The sequence below is a fragment of the Nipponia nippon genome, unplaced genomic scaffold (assembly GCF_047370975.1).
Source record: "Nipponia nippon isolate SJK-2023a ecotype South Korea unplaced genomic scaffold, ASM4737097v1 scaffold_11, whole genome shotgun sequence".
NCBI lineage: Eukaryota > Metazoa > Chordata > Aves > Pelecaniformes > Threskiornithidae > Nipponia > Nipponia nippon.
This window is the reverse complement of record NW_028262302.1, coordinates 1,952,154-1,978,206: the sequence shown is the minus strand read 5'-3', so window position 1 is coordinate 1,978,206 and position 26,053 is coordinate 1,952,154. Positions and strand designations below refer to the sequence as shown.

At 38.6% G+C, this 26,053-nt stretch overlaps 1 protein-coding gene across 2 annotated transcripts in view; it reads right to left on the bottom strand.

The window, feature by feature from the left end:
• Positions 1-20,950: 20,950 nt before the first annotated feature.
• The window catches only part of ARHGAP5 (Rho GTPase activating protein 5), a 52,624-nt gene continuing 47,521 nt past the window's right edge, over positions 20,951-26,053 (bottom strand). For both annotated transcript variants that reach the window (XM_087747147.1, XM_087747146.1), the window contains one exon: positions 20,951-23,196. In XM_087747147.1, the coding sequence (XP_087603273.1) occupies positions 22,866-23,196 (331 nt within the window). In that variant the 3' untranslated portion in view covers positions 20,951-22,865. The remainder of the gene's footprint in view (positions 23,197-26,053) is intronic.

Genomic DNA, 26,053 nt, shown 5'->3' with positions numbered 1-26,053 from the left:
ACAATGGGTCCTAAACCTAAATTAGGCCAACTGCCAGGCTTGGGGACGCATGCACACCCACAATCTCCCAAGAACAGACAGAGACAGCAAAGTGCAATTAAGTGTTCTCAGTTCACCAGTCAGTCAGAGCAATCCTCAGGCACGGCAACACTTGCCAAACGTTTTCTGCATATGACACAACAAAAAATAAAAGATTTGATTCAATTCCTATCACTCTGGAGAAAAAGAAAGAGAAAATCTGGAACCTGGGAAGGGAAATATTAAAACACATGTATGGACAGAGCTAGGAAAAAGCATATATCACAAAAGCAAGATTTCAAAGCTATTTTTTGACAAGGACACATACCTACACATGAATGGCACGGATTTAGCTTTCAGTAACAAGGACAGTTGCAAAAATGTTGGCGAAGAGGCAACAAATTAAATAAGAAAACTACACAGCAATATACTTTGGCTACAATTTATGTTTGTTGCATTCTCAGCCTGTACAAGACATACTTCCAGTAATCCCCTCTTTGACACTACCACCATGATCCAACTTATTCCCCTCATTAGGCTCAGTTATTCACCATCTGTCCTGTGCAAAAAAATAGTCTGAATATTATTTCTTCCTCATAATGTGGAAGCAATAATGAAACACATTAGAGGAAAAGCAAGCTGGAATTAGGATACCTCTCAGTCCAAATGAGAAAGAGCTGGAATCTGTACTACGGCTGCTGGAGTCCAAGTCCTGCCACAGCCTTGTACCAGAAGCCAACTGCAGGGACTGCCAGTGAGGGAGAAAGCCTTAAATCCCAGCCAGCACTGCTTAGGGTCAGGAGTCAGAAGAAAAGAGAGTTTTAGTTATGAATAATGCCGCTGTAAAGAAAACAAACCCCGCAAACATGCAACAACCAAAAGCAGTCCAGGTAAAAAGGGCCACGAGGGTTAGGTCAGCCCTAGCAGGCTGCTGCAGCGCAGGGCTCTCGGTCTCTTTCACATTAAACTGCGCTAAGATGGGGTCTTAAGTTTTGAGTATCAGGACTCAGCATCCTCCCTCCATCTCATCCCCCTTTCCACAGCATAAAGAAGGCCAGGATGGGTTGAGAACAACGGTTGTGGCTTACCTGAACATCTGCTGGAGCTTGCTGTTGGGGAAGCACCCTATGAAAGGGTGTGCAGCTGGCTGCAGGGACGCGCAAAGGCAGGGCTGCAGGTGCTGGGGCAGGGGACAGTGCCTCGGGGCACTTACGAGATGGCTGCTGCAGCCTGTGAAACGGGCAAGCAGCGCATGAGGTCAGTAAGAGAGCAGTACCCCCGCCCTGGGCCCGGAGGACAAAGGAGCTGGGAACAGCCAGCCAGCTGTGCCTGCCGGCTCCTCAGCTCCCTGCCAGCACAGCTGGACAACAGTGGTTGGGTCCCTGTCAAGGAGACAGGCCTCACGTGTAAGCCCTCACGCCGTGAGGTGTGGGCCACCCTTCCTGCGTGTACAAACTAGGGATCGTTCCAGTGAACTTCATTCCCCTACAAACTCTAAAGATAGGGATACAAATACTTCAAATGATCCACAGCTCCCAGATGTTAAACTGAAAAATCTGCCCTAGCTAGCCAAGCTTTGCAATAATGAAATCAGCTTTGCCCTGGTACTTACTTGTTTCAGTTCTAATAACTAATTATCTTTTTACTTTCTTCTGTACACAACGATTATGTGGAGACCCTCATAAATAAACCTAAGGATATTGAATCTTACCACCTAGTAGCTGAAAAATTAATCTGTATGCAAAATTGCTCAGTTACTGATCACTAACATTTTTATGAAGTCAGAGATACCAAGAGAAAGACAGAAATACCCAAAGATTTCTGTTTACCTTTTCTCCCGTCCTGCCAAAGAGAGAATCACAAGGTATTCATTGTCTGGTTTTTCCTTTTATGATTGACAGAAGTGAAGAAAGTCTCCCAAAGGAGCATATAAATAATTTAAATAACACATGCAGTGGTTGCCAGTACCCAGCCAAATCCACCCCGGCTGTAATTCTGCTTGGCTCTGTAGCATTCCATCTCCAAAGCAGATAAACCAAATGCATAACAGAGAATAAAGAAAGAATAGAAAATACCAGCAACCCTCTCTAGTAACAGTTATAGTGTGTTCTGATATAGATTTAAAATCTAAGCTGTATTTTCAGAAAGGTTATAAGGAAATTATGTGTTCGGCTGCTCTGGGATCTTTGGATGGAAAACACTACATATATTCTGAGCCACTGTTAACTACCACAACTTGCATGCCATTACTTTGAACACAGCCAATCCAAAGTACATGTGAAAGATGTTATAGGAGTATTTTAAACCAGGGCACCAAGCCAGAGAATATTAAATATATAAGCTGCCTTCCTGTCTCTAGAGGTTTTAATATGACGAATGCTTGAACTCCTGTTAGCCTTGTTACAAGAGTTACGATGTAGTAACTGTTCATCTGAGCACAACCAGTCCATTGTAAACCTAAGTAAAATGGATACTACCCTCCAGTGATAACTAAGCATCATTTTTTCTGCTTTGTTTTTTATTTCTTTCTTGCAAAAAACATTTGACTTAACATTTTTATTTCAACATTACAAAGAAGTTAAAAGATCTTGGTTCATCTGCTGATTTAGAAGACTACATCAAAACGGCTTTTTTTTGTTTCTTGTATCATTAGGGAGTTAAGGGGTTCTTTTTCTTGTAAATGTTCTAGAGAACTAAATATCTACACAAATTAATTTGGAAGATGAAATAAATTTCATTACTTTAAGGAAAACATGGTTTGCTATGGCAGCCCAAGGAAAACCTATGCTATTTATTTTTTCCTTTGAACATCATACCAGCTACGATCTGAAATAAACCTGTGTTGCGGGAGAGAAGAAGATATACAGTTTTGTCTATCAAAGTCAAAGTGCAAAGCACAAACATCATTAAACTTTTCAAAACCTTTGTCGGAGGTAGAAATGTTCTCTCTGAGGGGAAAAATCAAAACAAAAAATGAAAAATTACTCCTGTTTAAATTCCTTCTATGGGATTTTACCTTTGAAGTCTTTTAAAGCTCCTTTCTAATCCACAGCTATAGATACATTTCAAACAACAGAACCCAAGGACTAGATGTTTTGTGGTTTATTCTACATATGGAATCATTTACTTAACAACCAAATTGCTTGTGATATGAAGAAATTATTGTAGGGTTTCTTAGCGCTATCTTAGGTGTCAAGAAACATTCTTTTCCCACAGAAAAATACTGCAACCCATAATATACTCCACTGCTGTGGGTCTTATGAAGTTAGCCAGATTTAAGTATCATTCCTGAACTGGAATTAGCTGCACATATACCAATTAACGTGGCAGGCCTTAACCGTGTTATCTGTGGAAGGAGCTGGCTTTCAGAAAGTTCCAAATAATGCACCCGCCTCTGAGCCAGCTACTGCTAACGCTGATGTTTCCTAAGGCTGTTTGGGGCGAGCAGCGTTCTTCCCACTCCGACACATCCACACCACTCTGTGAACGCCACTAGAAATCATCTTTGCTGATTCTGTCTCTCAATAAGATCTTACCTAGGTCTCAATTGCTGCACTGTTATTTGTGTCATGTCTACCGCCTCAATATGCATTCGGTCTGCTCTATCATTGCTCAAGCTCTTCACGTGCACGTGTGTGTGTGTTTAAAATTCAAAAAAGGATCACGAGTGACACTCACTTTCTAAAAGTGCGGCGACACAGCTAAACACGGACCTGATATGCACGTATGGTAAAAGCTTGCCATTATGTACAAAACACTGTAAAAAGTTAAATCTAGCACAGATAAAAATCACTAAGGACTTTAGCGTGAATTTTAACCCAGCAAACTCTACAGAATTTGCTCCTTTTGAAAAAATCTTATAAAACAAATACTAGATGAAACAGAAGTGATTTTATAGAATTCATAGAACCTGCTTTACAAGTATAAAGAACATGTACTATTTATCTGCATGTGAAAGTAATTAAAATTCAAAGCATTAACATGAATAGTAAGAATAACAAGAACTTTAATGGGTCTCTGTGGAGCATAGGCTAAGCTGGTTTGTTTGGCTAAACTCTCTGTCATAAATACAACTGCAGTGGAATTGTGCACACAAGAACAATAAAGCAGAGTAACTGCCTGAAAAAGAGAACCAAATAAAGGTGAACAAAGCAAAAAAGTATGAATAAATGTGAATCCAGTGTACCAGATATAAATGAGAATTAAAGATGACTGTATCAGCATGCAGCGAGGAAGGCAGCTAAACAAGCACTGCTGTCTCTCAGCCACCGCCTTTATCTCCTGCTTCCTACCTGTTGCATGCCACAAAACCAAGACAAAAGCAATAAAAGTAACTTCTGAAAAAATATCAGATACATACCACAACATTGCACTGAAACGGCAGCATATATAAACTGCTTTTTCCAGATGACAACTGAATAGACAGTCAAAAGAAGTTTCCCTGCAGTCCACCTCTCCTGATGCCGTAAATGGACCCAAGTAGGCTGCTTGTTAGACAACTAGTTTGCATCAAAGCAAGCAGTCCTCCCTCAGAGGAGTATCTTTTAACAACCTCTTAAGTTTTTTAAGCGCCAATTTTCCAAATATGCTCCAAGGGCACAAAAGAAGTCAGTCATTCCAATCCCTGCTTTAACGGAGGGATTTGATTAACCATCCAGAACGTATTACCTTGGGACACACGACAAGCTTACATCTCTCTATCTCCACTGCATGGATTTTCAAACTGTTTGTGAAACAGCTCCCAGAGGGCTCTATTACAGTACAGTTTTAAAGCACATGGAAATGAATGATAGTTCTCTGTAAAATGTTACATTTTAACCTAAAACATAAGCCCCTGAATCATAAACAACTTGGACGTGGACAGAGTACAGCAGGAAACTTGGAGAAGTTGCTGTGAAAGTTGTCCCCGCGTAAGCCTTTCCTGCTTATTTTCAGAGGCCTGAGAATACCCTTCGTTAAGCAGGCTAGAGCCACAGTTGGCTTTCAGAGCACCTATTTTTCAGCACTTCACAGTGTAGTACAACACACAGTCTTTAATTGGGACTTAGACTGCCATTATGATGTGTGGAAAGATTTGATAACTAAAAGTGGATCTACAAAAAGCACAGTCTTGGCCGAAGAAACATGGACCAAACTGAGGGGTTGTGTTTGCGTGGAAATCATGGTCCTGAGCCTGCTCCTGGAATTTGGTGTCTCCAACAGCCATTGCTCATAAAACAAAACCAGGAGACCAAGCGGTGGTTTTTCAGTTTCATTCTATAGTTAAATGGCTGCAACATTCATTTGAGACACAGAAGAGTTGTGTCCGGATCCACTCTCCTCCTCAGGCATTTTGAAATTTTTTGCCCTACCTCCAGCGATGGTGCGGGCTGCTCTAACCACTTTTTGTAAAACTGGGCTTTGAATCTTTGCTTCAATTAGCATTTACGTACATAACATTCCGTAGAGCACAGACAAAAAGGAAAAACAGCAGTGACTTGGTATTTTTTTTTTAAAAATGTTAATTATTTTAACCTGTTGCAAATCAAAATATTCAAATCATTTCAACATGTAGTAAACGTGTATGTGTACACACAAAGCCTCAGTAACAACGTCTGCATCAACAGAACAAAACCCAGGAATATTAATTTCAATTATCTGTGGTGAATTGCACTGATGCAACACTAGAAGTCTTCTAAATGGAAATAAGGTGCTCAGACACATCAGTTTATGCTTCTCTCTATAAACAGCATTTTGCAATATTTACTTCCATCAGCATCAGCCTGTCTACTCACACTTTTGAATCGCAGCAGGTTCCTGCAGTACAAGAGCCTTAAGAATAATAAAACAAATGGTTTTCTGATTCAAGAGATTAGCCTCTAGCACACATAACCATTATTCTAGCTATAATACAATTCACATCTGGTTAAAAGAGATGTAATGTGCAGAGAGGGTCTGTCCATCACACAGGCCTGATGCATTAAGTCTTTATTTTTTCTCTTCCTATATATTTGCTGTGCTCTAAGGTTCAACGGTGAACATGAATGGAGGTCCCACAGCCCATTTTTTTTTTTTAGCTTAGGGGTCAAACTTACATATGAAACATAGGAAAAAAAAAATCTTCTAAAATTAACCTGTGGTGAAGGTTATTATTTCTTATGTATTCTACTAAACAGGGATAGTCGGTGTTTACAGTAGGGTCATTACTCAACACGGAGATATTTTAGTGAAATATTTGCCTCAGTTGCATTGGTGACAAAATAAAGTAACAGTAGCAATGGCAAGTTGACATTTGTTTTCATAAAAATAATTCTTTAAAGTGGCAGTAGTCCGTCTCTCACAGCGGCAGAGAAAGAGAAAAGCTGCTTTCTTTACAGTGCAGACTTGAAGAACTATAGGCACAGTAAGGACACCTGGAGATAACAGCCAACACAAAAATATGTATGAATGCCATGAGTTCTGTTTTATGTCCTAACCACTACCTATGCTCATTTTCTGACCATGAACAGGCTCAAACAAAGACTTTTTTTAGATGACAAAGAGGAGGAATTAATTTAGAAATACAAAAATACTTAATTCTCTGGTTTTCCTCACATTCAAAAATAATGCTTAGAAGAAATCTCAGGTTGAGTCGTATGCATGCTTTTAAGGCAAACAGCAGAGAGGAGAGGATAAACCTGGATGAAGTCCCGTGCACAGTTTCAGGAAAAGGGTAAAAAGGATACCACACTGAGAACGGAATGAACAGCACTGTCCACTTTGCCTGAGGGATTACACCTCACCTAGTTATATTAATGGAAAGAAAAAGTTATTTTAGAGTGAGCAAGACTATTACTCTACCTTTCATAAAACTGAATGAGTAAACTCTAGATAGTCTAGAACAGCTAGATGGGACCCCACAAGAACATAAAAGCCTAATTAAAAAAATGGAACTATACTGAAAACCAATTAAATATGAGAATCAAAGAAGTGAGCCCCCCTCCCCCAAAATTATTCATAACTTTCCATGTAATAATGACATGTTATCCAGTGTTTTATCGGGTTTGCTGCTGGTGGAAGGGGGAATGACACGACTCTGAACACTAGGCTGCACAGAAAGTGGCCACACTGGGAGAGAGAGTGATCAATAGCAAATCTGAGATGATGCCATGTGTAACTTTTTTTTTTACAAACAAACATCATAGATGATGAGAATACCTCAGATGAAATATTAATAAAACATTCAATACAGTTATTCCGGAGTCTTTAATTGAGGGCTAGTCCAGCTGTGCAAGTCACAGAAATGGAAACTGGCTGTACAGTCGTACTCAAAGGACAACAGCAAATGACATAACATCAAGCTGGAGCTTTTATCACAACATCACATCCCAGAGACTCATATTAGCCCCGCTCTGTTTAATGGCTATATTGATTAATTGAAAGGAGTATGCCAAGAAGAGAGCAGCATGTTGGTCAAATTCTTAGTCAATAATACATCTCATGAACATCGCCATAAGTGAGAGAAGAGATTCAGGAAGGTCTCAGTATTGGCAGAATAGAGATTTTTAGCCGGGAAAAATATAAGCTAATCCACCTGTGAGAAAAGAAGCCAAAACACAGAGATGAAATACGAGCAAACATTCAGTGGAGCGTTGTGGCCATGGGTGATCTGGGAGAAAACGAAGAAAGGAACAGAGGTGTACAAATTCTGCGGGGGTCGGTTCTCCAGAGACGGGCTCGCCGCACTCAGCCGGTTTGCTCACAGGGGCTGGCAGCACGCCAGCTCCCAGATGTTCACCTGGAGATCTGAGTGATGATATCGAACCTCTGAGGGAAGGCATCCTGTCCTCCTTCCTACACAACATATGCACTTGGGGCTATGTGACCTCCTGGCCTTTAGCTGTCTATAATGAACTTGTCTGCTCTTACTGCACCTCTCTCTGCTGGAGCATTGACTCAGGTGTATCCTGTCCCCTAGCAAATATTGTGTGGCTGGAGGCCTGCAGCCAATACAAACCATCACCTCCAAGGAGTGAGAGTTGAGTGCCAGAGAGAGAAGGAACTCAGATGATGTTGCTTAACAACTTCTTTGTGCAAAAGGTCTGCAAGATTTCTGCTTGATTTGCTGTCTGAGTTGCTGATCAGCATTGCTGAGCAGAAGAACCACTCAGCACTTGATCCCTTCCCAGAAAAAGGAAGGAGAGAAAGGAGGAAGGCATTCAGACTGAAAAGGTAACATGAGGATCACTCCTACGTCTAATTCAGCCTGAGGAGACCTGAAGCTGTTGGCAGCGAATGCTTTCAATGATGAACGTGCAAACCTGGTTAAGAGGAGGAATGTGAAAACTGGCCAAAGTATTTCAAGCAAACAGGAAATTAAGTGATTTTTTGGAATGGTTCAAGCAGGTATGATTTTTTAAAGTAATAAATTAATTTTAAAAGAATCTCATAGATAAAGCAATTAAGTATGCATTTTTAAATAAATTAACATTTTACCTTTAAAACATTATTACTGAAAATGTGTGTAGTGAAATATTTCCCAAATCTTATTGCTTCCCCAAAAGCATTATGGCATTTCATAGAGGAGAGAAGGCTAGAAGAAAAGAGAAATCATTTCCTATCTTTCAACAGGAACGTTTGGGGGTTTGTTTTTTTTCTTGCCTAGTTACATCCTTTCTCTTTGCCTGCTTCATTACTAAAAAGAAACTCATTCACTGAGCTCTGAAGCCCAGCTGTGAATCTCAGCAGAAGGCAGCTTACTTGCGGTCCATAGACAGCGCTGGCCCTACGGCGGCAAACCCCAGCCCATGTGGCACCTTATCCTGTCCTCACAGAGAGCACACCAGCGCACGCCAACCCAGAACAACCTCGCTGCTGAGGCCCAGCAGTGGGCTGCTGCTCCCAATGAACTAACCACTTGCAGGCCACAAGAATAACACCACATCCAGCTAGCTAGTCCTCAGATCCCCCAGACTGTTGAAACGATGATGAAGGAAGCTTAGCTAAACCACAGTCACAGCAAGGCCTTTGCGAGCCAAAAGAATTCACCTGCCACTGTTATAGATATTATTTTGGTGCCTATTCAAAGCAGCGCGATGTAAGTAAATAGCCTGAGTGCATTGATCTTTGATAACGTGATCAGTACCCCAGTAAACCCCCTCTTGGTTCCCAGACATACCTTAATAAAGTTCCAGTTGAATACTGATGACACAACTGGGGTAGAAAGAAAACAAATTCATCTTGTGTTAGTATCTCAACAATACACAGACATGATAGACTGCGAAAAATAAATCTATTTATCTGTTCTTTATTGTATCTGTACTATTGCTTTCTGCAGTGGCTTTGCAATCAATTGGTCCTATGATTACCCCACACTTTTGTCAATAAAACCTTCACATTCACACCACAACGGACTGCATTTCTAGAACAACATACAGTGCATTCTATATCATATCATGTGTGCCTGTATCTATCAATATATCAACAAGAACATTAGAGAAATATGCTTCCTAATAGGATATTTTTCTTAAAGCAATCCTTTCATGTTATTACCTTTTACAGTTGTACTGCAGGTTGTTTGCTTTGTCATTTAAGAAACTGCTACTTCAATATTTTGGAATGCACTGTCACCACTAAAAGCTGAAGGGAGTGATATTGCTATCGCACTCCAAAACCAGCAGAACTTGATTAATGGCCTCTATCGCTACGAGGAGTCACGCTGCAGCGCTAGGGATTTACCTTCCTACGAATGTAAAGAAAGTGAGAAGAATGAGAGGAGGACAGCTGTGTCTTTGAAAGGCCAAATCACAGACTTTCAGACAGTGGTATTTATTTCACAAATTATAGGGCTTTTTTTGTTGGGTTTTTTGTTGCTTTTATCTAGCCCTGGAACTGACGAAGGGAGCCATAATTTTAATAGTCAACAAACCTTATGGAAATCTGACATTAATCTTAAATTAGTATGTACTAAATGAGATCTTTATTATGGGATTCAGTGCCAAAGATATTTGCATTGTTTATACAACATCACATATATCTTTGCAGAAAACGCTGTAAGAAAATCCTCATTTCTTTTAATTTTAGAGTAAGGAGTTATAAAATGTTAATTAGGTACTCTGAGAAATGGGAACTATTTTAACATTTTGGATACATCGAAGTAATTCAGAAGTGAAGACATCTGACTTACGTCACCTAACTATATTTCTCTCTTGAATGTTAGAAGCGTCCACTAAAGAACAAACATTAATTCTAGAATCCTCACTGAACGAAGCAATTTTAGTATTTTTTTAAAGCAAGCCAGCCAGGATAATTGAGGAAAACAGCACATCTGCATTAAGTGTGTACGCTTTAAGAAGAGACACGTCTTCTATTCCTCACCACTCAAATCAGTAACCATTTTGAAAGGCCGCCTTTGCTTTTATCCAAGGCTCACTGTGTCTTTTGTGTTCTCTCTATCATCCTTCTCAATGACAGCGTTGGATCACAGAGCTGTAGCATGATTTAATAGCCAGTACCTCAGGAGCAACTAATAATAAAACTGCCTGCCTCTCGACTTCTTTGAAAGGCAGAATTACAGAACGCCTCATCCCGCATCTTGTCCCCGTCGCTTGCACTTACTGAGGAGGCCCCTGTAACCCAAGGGTTCACACCATTTCAGTCCCTCGAGCAGACAGAAACACGCACCGAACAGTGTTAACAGAAGAACTTGGGTCTCGTGAGCTTCAGCTAAAACCAGTCCCCCTGTTCGAATGGTACCACTTTAAAAGTACACACTGCTAATAAAATTCAGGGCTTATGGTATATTGGCACAGGGGCTAATCAGCCTTACATGTTATTTACAAGATACAAGAGGTATTACACTGGTGTAATTTGTATTAGTAGAGTGGTCAGGACTGTGCCCAGTTTGGATGACCAATATACTTAAAAGAAAGGCAACAAAAATACTACAGGGTTTATAAACACAAACTATAAAAAAGCTTAAAAGAATGTGTTACTTGGACAAAGAAAAGGCAGCCGTGAAAAGCAGTGAGAGAGAAATGGGACATAGCAGTCTTCCAGCATCTAAAGATCACCATAAAAGTGACACCAGTAAATATTCACCACGTCCACTTGCAATAGAACTGGAAGTCGTCGGTTTATCTTGCAGTAAAGAAGATTTAGCTTGGCTACCAGGAGAATCTTTCTTCCCATAAGGACACTGAATCACTGAAATAAGACATGGAGAAAGCTGTGGAATGTATTTCACAGGTTTAGAAGAAAAGTATAGATGAATTTCCATCAGAGACACAAGAATGATTAAGATCTACATTTGTATATTCAAAGGTAGTATTTTTTTTTTAGTAATACCTCTTGTGGATCAAGAGCTGTTGTATCTCAATACCTGTGTAAATTTTAAAACTTAACAAGCATTTGTATTGATTAAACCAGCACAACAATTTAAACGCAGAGAAGCAGTCAAATAAACGCACTTGCATACTTGAGCTAGAACCCCTATGGTAACACATGCAGCCATTCCCCTCTGTTTGAAGTAGCTTACTTTTGCATCTTGAAGTGTATCTTCACCTTTTTTAAAAACTAAGTTCTTCCATCTTTGAAGACCTTTGTCTTAACTCTAGTTCTTATCCATTTCCGTATTTAGTTCCCTATTTTATGGCCTTTTATTTTTAATTCTCAACCTTATATAAGTTTTTCTCCCTTCCCCTACATTTCTTAAACGATCTGTGCAGTCTCCGCAACTTCCAGAACCATGTTAGCAGAAAACACTATGTGGCCATAGTGGTCTGCCACCTAGGAAGGGAAAACAGAAAGAAAGTAGGTTGTCAGATAAGGAAAAAAGTGAAAGCACTTCCACAGGATCAGGGGAAAAAAAACAAAGGGGGGAGGGGGCAATGAGTGAAGATAGAATCATTATAAGACCTCTCAAATCTAAATAAAATATCCACAAAGTTCTTGCAGTGCTATTGGCATTGTATCCAATGAAATTTCACCAATATGATTTACAAAAATCAGCATAATCCCAGCTATTGTACGCATATTGGCCAATTTACTTTTATTTTATTGTACAGGTGTGGCCCCTAGACGCACCACCCAGAAGGTGCCAAATGCTCCATAGCATAAGCAGCTTCTCGTTCCAAGAGCGTGTGATTTAAGTATAAGGTAAGAGACAACAGCTGGCTGCAACAAACGGGCAAGGCGACATACAGCCTAACAGCGGGTGACGTGGGTCAGGCAAGGTCATGCCTTGCTCTTTGCTACTCGTTTCATCTGGGGAAGTAGGGAGCGCCAAAGAATTTTTAGCAGTAAGCTCGCTAAGAATATCATTTGCGGTTCTCGTAACAAACCAAAGGGTGAGATCAGATCCCTCGATTTGAGAAGACCACTATACTCATGCCCATGCATTTTTATACGCATCTTTAAAACAACTGTTTTTCAGAGTCAAAAGGGAAAAGGACTTTATTTTCTGCTCAGTGACTATATGCACATGAAGATCTCATGCACGTACTTGAACTTCTTTCTTCCTTTTTTACCATTCAATTATTCTGAAAACTGGTTTACACAATTCTTTATCTCTTATATCAATTAAAATCAGAAGGATCAGGGAAAGTTTGCAGTTCAGGAAACAAATGTGTGTTCCTTTAAGCCTCTTGAGGAAAAAGGCAAATACTCACATTGCTGATGTAAAACAAGAGGATAGTTTCTAAACTTATTTTCAAAATCAGAGGGAGAGATCTTTCCTTCCGCAGCATTTAAAGAGGGCAGTACGCAGCCACGTACCACTGGTTTTCAAGGATACGACTGCACATGAAAAGCCAACCTTTGAGCCTCTGCCCTGCCTAGAAACAAGACACGAGGGACCAGCTACCCACAGCGCGCCGGTAGGGACAGCGCAGCTGGATCGCTTCGACAGACACAGAACAGGGGCCAATCCCCAACACAGAAACTCCCAGACTTTTCTGAAATTCACAGAGGTAAAATCACTCACCTTTAATTTCTCCTCTGCTTCTTGAATACCAAATATATGGATAAAGCATGGATGCTCTTCAGGAAGCAGACATAGGCTAAAAATTCACCCACTCACAGCAAATTTGAGTTTCAGTTTCCAACACGAGGTGGAAAACTCGACACGTTGTGCTATACATAGCTGAATCTGAGACATTTGGGGACACAGAAATAATAGATTAATGAGTAAAGAATGGTGTCAGGGAGCCATTTTCATAAGTCTCCGCACATACATGCATGTATGTGAGACTTCCACTGATCAAGTAGAAGCTGCCTGCTGGGGACTTCACAAGTAAACAAACCCTGTAATTCCTTCCTTGCTAATTGAACCTTCACCAAAGCAGGCAGTGCAACACTTCCATCTCAAGTTAGCTTCTGCTTCACTGTTAAGGTGATGGGGCGAAGCATTTTAACAATAACGCAGGATTTGCTCTAACTTTATCAGATAAACTCTAACCAAAGGCTGTTTTCTGACAACTTTCACTAAACCTTCTAAATTAAGCCAATATTGCCATTGAGTTAATATGATTTTGTACATGTGTACACAACTTCTCTTTTAAAAGAAACCGGTTCCAGGTCAGAAATGAGAAAACAATGAATGTAGGAACACAGGTCTGCTAAGTATTTTTGAGAGACAGGATAGAAAATATAAATCTGGCATTTATGCTTGGCCAGATTATGGGACAGGACTATAAAACAGGCTATGACAGTCATTCTTGTAGTCAAATTTCCAGTAAGGAGAAATGAAGACATGCTTTTATCTGCTTTACCTATTGCTCCTCTCTTTGGAAAGTTACGTGCGCAGAAGAGGCTCTCTTTCCTTTGTACAATGCTGCTCCAGATCTTGCAGCTGCAGCAATGCCAGTTGCAGTCGAAAACAAACTTCCACCAGTTCAGGCAAAAAAAGGTCACTCGAGTTGTTCTTTCATAAGGAAGAATGTCAGCTGTCTCCTTTTTATATTCTCAGTAAGAAATCTGGATCCCTTTTACTCACCATCAGAATAAAGAATAATCCAGGGCCTCCTATAAGCAGATACCTCAACACAAGATTTTTTGGAAACTACTGACTGCAATTGTAGGAGTTTAAAAATGGCATTAATATACCTGCAAATAAAATATACAAAGCCATAAGAAAGATTCTGGTTGCTAGTCAGAAAATTGTGATGCCATTAGGAAACCTAACAATAAAAGGTTATTCTCCTCAATGTGAATACTTCACTGGCGTTTCCAGAGGGTTACTTAGCTAATTCTAATACTTTCTTTGAACAGTAAATTCCACCCCCCCCCCCCAAAAAAAAGTTGTTTCTAATTCAAGAATAAGAAAGTGTATTAGCTTTTTTTTACCCTCCTTTTTATATAAAAAAAAAAAAAGAAAAAACAACCCAAAAAAACCCACAGAAACTGTCGAGATTGTGGGTTTGGCCAACCACATATATTCCTGAGAACTTTGTCAGGGTGGGAAACTCTCTTATCCTACATGAAGCCAGAAAAAACTTCCTGCAAGCAGGCTTTTCTTTTAAAGCTCTTGGTTCTTACGTTGAAAGGGAAAAGGCTGGTGCAAACTGTCCTCAGCACCTCCTCAACAGTCTCCTCCTCAAGCATGCGACTGGATGGCTGCTAAAAGCATTGCAGCACTGGGAACGGAGTGTGTTGGAACACGTCCTCGTATTATAAAAATGCAGACAGAAGCCACTGAAAACACCAGAAGGGAAAAGATACCCACCATAAATATTTCCTTAGATTCAGTTTAGAATTCCTAAGCTCTTAAAATTCCCACTCTTTCTTAGCTTCCTACTGATGAGCTAAACCAGTCGCACCTCCTATTTGCTGATATTGAGCATGCTTTCTCGTGGTCCTTCGCTTCAGCTGTATGTGCAACACTTACCTGCAAGAAGGCGATTACTTTTTTTTTTTTTTTCTCAAGACAATTCAGAACATAGAGACATTTATCATCTAAATAAGTTCAGAACATACTTTTTACTCCTGTTCAGTGCAAGAATAGCTGTAGGCTTCCTTAACTAGCACATCAGAAGGAAGGTGACTCATAGAAGTTGTAAGCTATTTTTTTCTTTACATTTCTGAAGAAATTTTGCCATCCTAGGGCTCTGGGCACCTGTCCCATAAATTAATGCACAAAGATAAATAACTGCCTGTAGACATTCACTTCAACCCACTCTTCCTCGGCAACTTTGGCGGGGGGGGGGGTGTTGGGGGGGGGGGTGTTGGTGAAGCTTCTGTAGCAAGCCCAGGAGTTAAACATACATTCTTGTAGTGCAAAGGAGGAGAGGTGAGATCTGAAGCCAAGTACTCCCAAATGAGAATGCCCTGCAGCAGAATCCCTTCTTCCTATTGAGGGAACTGTAGCTGAGCAGCTCTGCTGTTTCCAGGGGGGGTGAAGGGGGAGAGAAAAAAATAAAGAAAAAATAAAGGAAAAAAAAAGGAGGGGGAGAAGGGTAACATTTCAGGAAATCAGACTCAACCTATTTACAGATCAGTAAACATACATTCATTACAGCCAGTGTTTTAAGTAGAATACTGGATGTGGGGCAGTGGTCAAAATCCAAAGGGAGCTATGAGACCCTGCCCCTCAGCTTACGAGAAGCGCACGGTCTTGGAGAAAAACAGAAGGATCCAGTTCCTCCCAATACTTTGAATACTCGGACTGGACATAGACATCTGCGGAGTCTTTTAGAGGACTTCTGGTGGCAAATTGTTTGCTCTTTTCCCCACTGGGTCAGAGCTCAGCTTTGACAATCACATTACATGCACACCAGTTCACCTCCCTTCTGGAGAAAAAAAAAAAGTATGAAGTTTCCTTCAAAGAGGAACTATAGCCATGACTGAGAGGATAATTTGTTCCACAATTCACTTACTCTGCCACGCACAGTCTTCCAAGTGATTCCAGCTGGATTCACATCTTCATACACTACTTCCATGTCTTCACTGAATGAGCTGGGCATTCACTTCACAGTGCCACTACATGCTACAAAAACACACCGCTGACAGGTAACAGTTCAGCCCTCTCATTTTTCTTAGAAACTACTTTCTTTGAAAAGAATAGAGAAAACAAAACAATACTTGATAGCACCATGTACAAGCCCAAGGAGAAAAGTGCTTGATTTCTACATCCCCAGAAGTACTTCAGGTCAGAGCAGCTTTCTATCCTGGTAAATAAATCTGGCCAGCTAGGAGCAGATGTAAAGATGACTTAGAACTGCAGATCGTGGTGGTAATACCACTCCAAACAATTTTATATTAAAAACCACCAAAAGACTCTCAGGGCAGCACGCCTCAGGAACAATTTAAGGTTGGTATGTACATCCCCCCTGTTTGGCTGTACCAGTTTTGTACCGCTCTTTCTGTGGGGCTGAAACTCCACGCTGGACATAGAGGACTTGGTGCCCCAAACCCTGCAAGAGCAACACAGCCCTTGAGGTTAGAGAGAAGGGTATAGGGAAGAGCTTTCCCATCTCCTCCTCCCTTGACACCGTCAGTGGAAGGCTTGAAAGCTCCCTGCACACAAACCTCTGGCACAGAACTGAAGCCCAGTTGAGGCGAGCATCTTCATCTCACTGATGTACTGAGAACTCGGAATATTTATCCTTCACCATTTTTCAACAGTCCCCTAGCTGCTCTTTCCAGCACTCTTTCATTAAAAGCAGGTTAGGACAGGGAAAAGGATCACCCCAATATCTACCTCCTAGCGATCAGAGGCTCCAGACATGGACAAGTGCCACACTGCCCCGGGTCCTGCATACCCAAAATAGCAAGTGAGTGCACACAGACACGTGCAGACAGAAGGGGACAAGAGAGTATTGACAGACTTTTATGAGCTTTATGTGGGACCCAGTATGTTTTACAGGAGACAAGTATTATGATCATGTTATAAATTTTAAGTTTTGACTTTAAGACTAATTAAGTCAAAAAGAAATACTAAGAGAAGAAAGAATAAAAGAAAGCAGTCATCTGTGAAGAGATAAAGAAACTTTTCAACTGTAATACAGTTAAATAAAGGACATAAAATCAGGCTTTTTTGTGTTACCACATAGAATAACAAAATTAAACCAACGTTAGAGCTAGACAACTCACAGATAGGATATCAAAATCAGATACATCTGTTTACATTCAGTTTTCAAAACTTAACATCTGAATTGCAAGCAATATTTATCTGTAGCAGGCTGGCCACCTGTTACTATGTTAGAGCCACTATATCAACACCTACTTCTTTACTAAGCATGTGTGTATATACATACATATTTCAATAACGAACCACAGACATTTCATTCTCCTTTTTTTTTTTTCCCCTACATTCTACGTTTAATAATTTCACCTAAGTGTTTTAAGAGGCAGCTGTTCAAAGTACATGATTTTTTTGAGGTAGACTTCTTGATCTCTTCTTCCTTCCCAGCTTGCGCGGGGTCAACATGACCAAGTAAGGGCAGCCACTGCAGAAACGCAGGTTGCGCTGCCGAGTACCAGGGGTGGAGAGTACTCTCAAGGGGAGACCACACCGCCTGTAATTTCATAGCACAACTTGGTTTTTTCCAGATGCTTCACCAATTCATCACACGCAGTGTCAGTTAATCAGAGACCTTCAAACTCATAACTTACCACTCTGTACATTTTCTACTTTTAATTCGGTAAAACCCTGCAAGACCAATTTAGGAGCCCCCGACAACTCTCACAGTGGCAAAGCTGAGAGAACTGCAGGGAGAGAGGAGAACGGCTACTTTGCCTTCCCTTCACTCCTTCAGTTGTGAAGCAGAAAAATCTGTAAGGACAGACAGATTGTGATACCGTAATCCTGGGGAAAATACAAGCTACAGCTACACTAGAAAAATCGGTCAGTCACATAAGCAGCCAGAGGTACTCTTCAAGTCAGCTTATCTACCCCGAAGCACCGACATGCAGCCATGGCTACAAGTACCACCACGAGATTCCCTTCCCATCTTTTCTTCAATCAAAAAGCTCATAAGTAGAAGCAACAACGGCCTTTCGTTATTACCACACTCTAAGACTGAAAAACCACAGTTACTGCACTGTAGGCATTCAATGAAGTTATTTAATTCCCCATATTTTCTAAATAATACCAAATAAAAACCAGTAACGGACAAATTATTATTAATTCAATCAGGTATATTATGCCCTATTTTGTAATATAAAAGCACCAGAATGTTAGCTAGGCATCAACGATGCTCAATTCAGCAACCAAAATACCAGGTCTAAACACACATGCATTGTATTTTGTCAGGAAGATGAGAAACATATGGGCAACAGCGGTAACATGCACCATCGACACACTTGGGAACGCATTTGTCAATAAGAAAAAGGAAGGAAGTGTTCGCTTTCACTAGCCACGATGACAGATTAAATTCATCCCTCCTGATTCCATGGAAACCATGAATTAGTTGAAAGATCGAATTTGACACAAGTGAACACTAACGTTACACTTTGGCTCTCCAGGACAGCTATTCATCAGGAACCTGTGGTCTGCTGCAGAGCCTGAGCACCGCGCTACGCTTCAGATTCAGTAGAGATGTTTTCTGCTGCAGCAATCTACAAAACTGAGATTTGCACACTGAGTAAATTAGAGGCAAGACGCATCCTATTTGAGATTAAAATGCTCCAGTATCTGAAAGTGTTAAGATATACAATAAAACCTGAACAGTGTTTAGATTTGAAGGCTGTCAGGGCGTTTTTGCAGTTATTTCTGCATCGGCCATATGACTCAAGATGCTCTGAAGAAACAAACTAAGCATAGATGTTGCATGCACAAGAACTAAAAGCAGTACTGTTATCAAAGTTGGATTTGTCCCATACAGTTAGCAGAACTATGACGAATAACGTACAACAAAAATTTAAAGCTGACCTCAAAACCCAGTTTTTCTTCAGGTTTAAAAATTCTGTAGGAAAAATAATTTTAAGAGACTCATTCCTTTAGCATGGTAGAAACCTGAAAAACCGATTTCCATAACCACAGCCTTTCTTGCCAAGCAGCTTGATCAGACAAAAAATGTAAGAGGTCACATGAACCACAGAATTTCACAGGCACTGCACACAGTTCAACAGAGCATCTTACACTCTGGCACTTTCAAGGTCTGTCCCCCAGTGGATGCACGTATCCATCTTGGGGGGGTGCATTACCTACAGAAGAGTCTTCACCATTGTGAGAACCACTTCCAAAATTCAGCAGCTTAGAAGACGTATCAAATGCAAGGAGAGAGACACCCTCCCCCCGAGAACACCTTAAACACTTGGTGCACTCAGTTTAGCAAGATTTACTGCTAAGTCTCATCTCTGTGTATGTGAAAGATAGGGTGCTTTTGCCTCTACAAATTTAGTAGGCAACTAAACTGAACATTATACACAGTAAGCATCTTAGTATTTTATTCGTTGCATCTTTTATACAGAATAAGCTTCACTGATATTTAATTCACTGCAGTATTCTGCTGATGTAGCAACAAAAGATTACATTATAAACAAAGAACAAAATTTTGACTTTAAACTTTTTTTATATATGTGTAATTTTTTCAGTTGACAAACAGCATCACATTTACTGAAAAAACCTGAAATAAGCACGTAAGCTAAGGCCAATTTTTTCGATCTCCAATTGATAGTTTTTCTGTATTTATCATAAATATTGGAAGCTAAACTCCAGCAACTAAAAATAAACATATCTAATTTCCTAGCAACCAGGATTCAAATAATGGAGAAAACATACAACAACAAAAAAGTTTCTTTTCACTTAAGTTGACATCTGCGATCTATTTACACTATATATGTTAAAATTCCACAAGATCATGGAGGGTAAGGAATTTGGAAATAACCTGTTACGCATTACTTAAAATGGCACTTTTGTAACTCAGATCTGGGATTTTAAAATTGCTAAGACATTGAAAGACAATACACTGCCGTATGTCTATACCAATATTACATAAAAAAGACAAACTACTCCATAAAGTGTCACTGAGATGCTCAACCAAAAATAATATACATTTATATCTTTATCAAGATAGATATTACTGTAAAAATGCTCACATTAAAAAATATAGTTATTATTGTTTGGATTTTCATTAAAACTAGAAGGGACTACATGAGCCAAAGTATGAGGAATTCGTATATAATGACATGCTTCCTCATTTTATAGCACTAATAAAAATAATAATAGAGAAAGCTCTATTATAAATCTTTAATAACGATGGTATAATTTCCTAGTATCTTTTAAAAACTTTACTGTGTGGGTATATGTGCATGCAAGTCTGTGCACATGTGCTTGCGTACATGAACACACAAGTACATGAAAAACATCGAAGTGTACGTATTACACATACACACATAGCCACGTCCCCGCACAGAACACTTCCATAATGCAAACAGTATGCAGGGACTCCTCCATGTGACTATCAAGCGCCACATGCCATGCTTTCTTTTTATTTCTCTTTTTATGCCTTATCCAGTAAATGTAATAACACTTTCATATTAGGCCAAATAGAAGTGTTCAGATTTTTAAAAAATCATGAAGTGATTTAGCCATAACATCATACACAAGACATAAATGATACTGCAAATACTTCTGGTCACAAGTTCCACATGAAAGTTTGTCATGAAATGGAATGCAAATTATTCTAAAAATTAGTATTCAAAGATTAGTTAAATATTATGGCAAACAACTTGGACTTTGTAGAAAGTTTAAAATGTAATTCACATTACAAAGACTGGAGATACTTTATAGATAGAACTTTTAAATATGGATATGACTGGCATTTATTTTTAAGCTTACTTCTATTAGAAATAGACTTGTTTCCTGTACAGGTGATGCTTTGTCTATACCATATATAGTAGAAAAATAAATTCTTTAGCAACCTAGAAATAGTTTATAAAACTCTTGAAGTTCCATTTTCTTTGCTAAACATGCCAAGATTAGACTGACAGCTATAAATAAAAGCTATATAGACAACAGGTGAAGTAGAACAAGTTAAGAATACTACAATTTACAGGACAGACTTTATTGTACTATTAATTCCTGTGTGCTTTGCAATAGGAATAGGCTTGACTTTTCTTTTTTGTTTATGTTTTCTTAGAAAAGATAATTACTTGCAAGAATATAACACAATATCAAGATAATTTATAATATACATGTACTTCAAACAGCAGCCGGGTTTATGGTATCATAGTAATCTAGAATGATAATCCAAGTCATAATTAGAAGTACAATACCTAGGACATAAGTGGGAAAGGCAATTTTTATTTTGGGAAAATGGAGCAAATCAAACTCTTAAAAGCCTTAATTCTCAGAATCATCTATTTACTATAATACATACAAGACGATCTTAAATCTTGTTATAAGTGAAGATTACAACAGTGACCATCATAAAGCTTTTTTTTTTAAGCTACACAAAACATTCTAGCAGCTGAATGAGCCAAAACTGTTTTCTTCTTTGCAGACCTAAAAAGGTATATTTTGAGCATGAAAGAAATAAAGCTGCTATGAAAAGTCTCACAGGTAGTGTTTATCTATGGTCTCCCCTTTGCTACAATTTGTAACCTTCTAAATTTTTTACCACTAACAAAATATTTAACCAAAAGATTTGTTTAAATTAAGCAGCATTCTTTTACAGCAAAATTGGTACCAATGTAAAAGGAAAATAAATGGAAAAAAAAAGATAATTTAAAAATAGGATGCAAAAAAAAAAAAAAGAAAAAAAAATCAGTCATTCGAATTTTTAGTACAACATACCACAGGAAAAAAAATATGAATACAAGTTTATGTGATTTTATATATACACACTCCAAAGAGGTTAATTGTCAGTACCCAAAGTATTTATTGCTATGTATTAGCAATGCATTTTTGTATATCTTTAAAGGGTCACATAAAAATAGATTTAAAGAATAGATTAATTGAAGTCCTAGATTAAAACATTGTTTGGTTTAGAGAATTTTACTACAACAAAATTCATGTTTATGTATGAAAAGTTATATAACCTTATATGAAAATGTCATGAACTATTTTCTAAACACTACATGTATTCCCAAGTGGGAAAAATTAAAATATCTAAAATATATTAGATTAAGTTTACAAGACCATCAATGATCTTTTAAACATGCAGCTGTTTACAGAATTAACAGTTTTACAAAATGTTTAGTTCAGTAATGGAACATAAAGAAATAAGTAGGCAACATCAAAATTTTTGTACAATATTTGAAACTCACTTTTACAACAAGCATGTCCTTGGTATTGTGCTGTAAGAAATAATAAGCAAGTTCACCCACCCTTAACAAACTGTCCACAGGTTTACTTACAAGTAAAGATGGATGGTGAAGGATTGTAAAATTCTCAACAGTGCATTTTGCATTCTTCCATAAACCATCCTAAGCATACCGTCACATAAGTAGCCAGGAGATTACAAAATAAACTATAGCTGGGCTTTAGTTGTTTACACAGAACGCTTGAATGTGAATAAAATTGCCAAAAATAGCATGTTAAATAACAAAAACAGCCATAAAGCAGGCTGTAAGCATTGAATGTTTCATAAATGTAATTTTTTAAATCATTAAATTTCTATAGAAAAATTTTATTCACAATATATTGTGACAAACCGTCACAGGAATGATATAGTGATTGCAATAAGGTATCATGCAGCAGCAGCTTTGTACTTTATAGCTATTTTTGCTTTTAAAAATTAAACCTCTCCAGTCATGCTTATCACATAGTTTTTATCTGCAGTGTGTACAAATGAGGAACACAGTACGGGATATAACAAAAAGATGTCCAATCAGCTGGATGGGAATTATTTTTCATAAATATGAAGTACATTACTGTATCCTGAAACATGCATGTCTATAGCTTGACTTTACTGTCCAGTGCCAGGCTGCCTGCAATCATCTTCTATTTATATAATACCAAGAGGGTCTGCTGGTAATTGTGACTGTATCAGCTGAGGCTGCAGCGGTGGCGGTAACTGAAGAGGTACCATTGGTTCCACCATCTGCACTGCATTGGAAGGCGGTGGCTGACAGGCCACTGGGTTAGGTGCTTCTACGATCTCTCCGTTGTAAAAGAAAAATTGACACTGTTGAATGAACGTCTCTATAACCGACTGGTGGATTTTGGTGGTAGAAAGAAACTCTCTGTTTTCAAAATCAGGTCTCATCAAAGTAGGCCAGAAACAAATCGATAAGTTATCTGCTGTCATAAAGTTGGTTTTATATTGCTGACTAACCCTGAAATGAGAATGACACACACAGAATGAATTAAAACCGGTATGCAACCAACTAAAAATATTTTCATAGCTCTCTAACTGTAAGCATTATTATTAAACAATCTCAAGATTTTTGTTACTTTCCTCCAGCTATCCATTAAAACAATTGTTCTTGTTTTCTTTAAGCAATTATGCAGAAGAAAAGTTAGAAACCATGACTTTTCCAGATTTGGATAGCTAACAAATATAAATCTGATTAAGCTCTTAATCAAGAAAGAAATTCAACATTCCACGGACATTTTGAAGTGACGATAATAAATGAACTTTACATTTCTCAACCAGCTACAGGATTTCATAAAATTAAAATTTCGTCCATTATAATGTCTAGAAGAAAAACAACAGAATTGGCTTCTTACTGCAGGACCGTCAGATATTAACTAACATCTATGGCACTCAAAGAAAAAGGCATCACATTAGATCACAGGTTAAAAATAAACACAAAACCAAAAAAAAACCAAGTGTTGATTAAAGCACAGCTCTGCAGGTTTTTTCATACTGGCCAGCAACAGAATTTGACCAAGCCATAAAGAACATCATCAGTGGAAATTTCACTAGTATCAACACATGTTAATTTTGGTCTGTTTTCCAATGTATAACACAAAGGTTTCCAACAGGGTTTATCTTCCTAGAAGTTTCCTGCTTTTAAGCAGGGGCTGAAATGGGTTCTTCACTTATGATCTAAATTCATTATTAACAATACTATTACAAGAAAAAAACCCATAAAAACCAACAAACAATCCTGTTACCAAATTTATCATCTACAATTAAATGTCTCCTCAGAAAAATGCACTGCTTTTCATAGTAATAGGCTAGAAAGAGCCAGGATATTTTGTTTTCCAAAAATAGTCTGCATTCTAAAGTACCATCACAATTTTATCTAGAAGTAATTAGTGAGAGATACATGAAAAAATCGTGCATTAACAAATCTGACAAACACCTAAGATATTCAGCTGGGAACATACAATTCCTATATTACAGTAGGTGGCACAAAGGTAACTGAGCTACAGTTGTCCCGCAGAAAAGGCAGAAAATAAAACTTCAGCAACTTGTCAGTTACAGTTTTGGTGATTAGCAAGAGCAGACTGCAAGAATTTCTGACAGCTGGCTGTAGTCCATAGATTCAAAAGCTGCGAAAACCATAGTAAACACTAGAATTAATGCTATAAGAAAATATTTTCACTCATTTACAACGCGTGTATAGTGGTAACTATAAAGCGTAGACTTCCATTTTAGCATGCGCATTACTTATTCCAAATAGTGTGAGGGTACACAAATACTGCCTCTCAATCTGTTTTGAATAAGTTTGGTCCAAAGGGTATTTGGACACTATTTCTGAGTGACAGTAATATTCATATTCTCTTTCCTAAAAGAATTGTATTTTAACGTCATTTAAGGATTAAAAAAACTGAAAATATAAACGTAAGCTTACGTTTTGCTTAGTATTTTTTAAAGAGTTTTCTTCCTATACCAAATTCTTCTGTGTATAAATTCCTCCTAAAATATACTCTAGAGATAGAATGAGTAAGACTGTCACCAAGAATTAAATAAAAATTAAGTGTAAGACATTGTGATGGGACAATGAATCTGTCAGAGTTCTGATTCAGAACTGCCTGTACCTTTTCCCTAAAATGCGCACAATGAAAAACACCAAAAGGGATTTCAAAGTCTATAATGGTGTTTCATTAGAGAATAAACTACAAGGCAAGTTATAAAACTGACGAAAAAAATAGCACCTGCTATGTAATAAAACTGAAACAAAAGCCAGATCATCTATTTTGCAGACTGCTTTTTTCCTGTCATTTTTGCTCTGAATTTAACATCTTTCAAGGGGCTTCTTCAGTTGCATAGGCTAAAATGTATACCCTCCGACAACCTTAAGCATCTCTAGGATTTGATTATGTGTTTGGTCTTCTCATGCACCTTTTTTTCCCCCTTGTCATGATTTCACTGCTTGCTGTTTCTCTCATATTGTTTCTTCAATCTAATCTGACTAGTGGTGGACTGATGCTGCTGTGAACAACACGTGAAATTTCATTCCTCCTCTCCCTCTTCACCAACTTTCTAGCATCAGACCACAGGGTAGCCACAGGGTCTCTGAGATCAGCTAGTGTATTCCGTAGAAAATTAGATTTTCCCTATTTCTGTTTTCCTTTAGAACATGCTGCAGCTGAATAATCATTAGATCCAACAAATGAAGCAGTGGGAACCTACGGCTAGAAGTGAGAAAAGGGGAAGAGCATTGCACCTGTTTCCTGATTGCAGCTCACAAGAAGATTAAACATAACGAACAATCAACTTTATTCTCCTGTGTTTAAACTTTACCTCTGTCCTTCCTAAGTGTAAACAAAAACCTACCAAACTGTCTGCCATCTCCTACCAAACTTTCCGAAACTACTTCAGAAACTTCTTGCAAGTGCTTAGCAACTGTCTATTCACTGTCTTTTATGTTCATTCAAAATGAAAAATGAACAAGTCTGTTTCTCTTGATCCTGCCACCTTCCTCCACTGCAAACTATTCAGGAACTTCAGGCTGTAAATGTGTTCTATGATCAGACTTTAAAAGCTGCACACATATGTTTTCCCCAGACTTCAGAAGCATATTATGCCATATTAGCCCTTATGTATAAAGGGAGTCATTACCAAGAACAAACATAAAACACAACCAATATCAAAAAAGCCAATGTCAATCCAACACTGTCCCGTTTCAACTCCATCTTTAAAACTTGCTTTTGCTTACTGTTAATCAACCACAATTAGATAGGTAGTATGCTCTGAAAGGTGCTTATCACACTAAAGGAAAAATCATCTCAGTGTTGCCA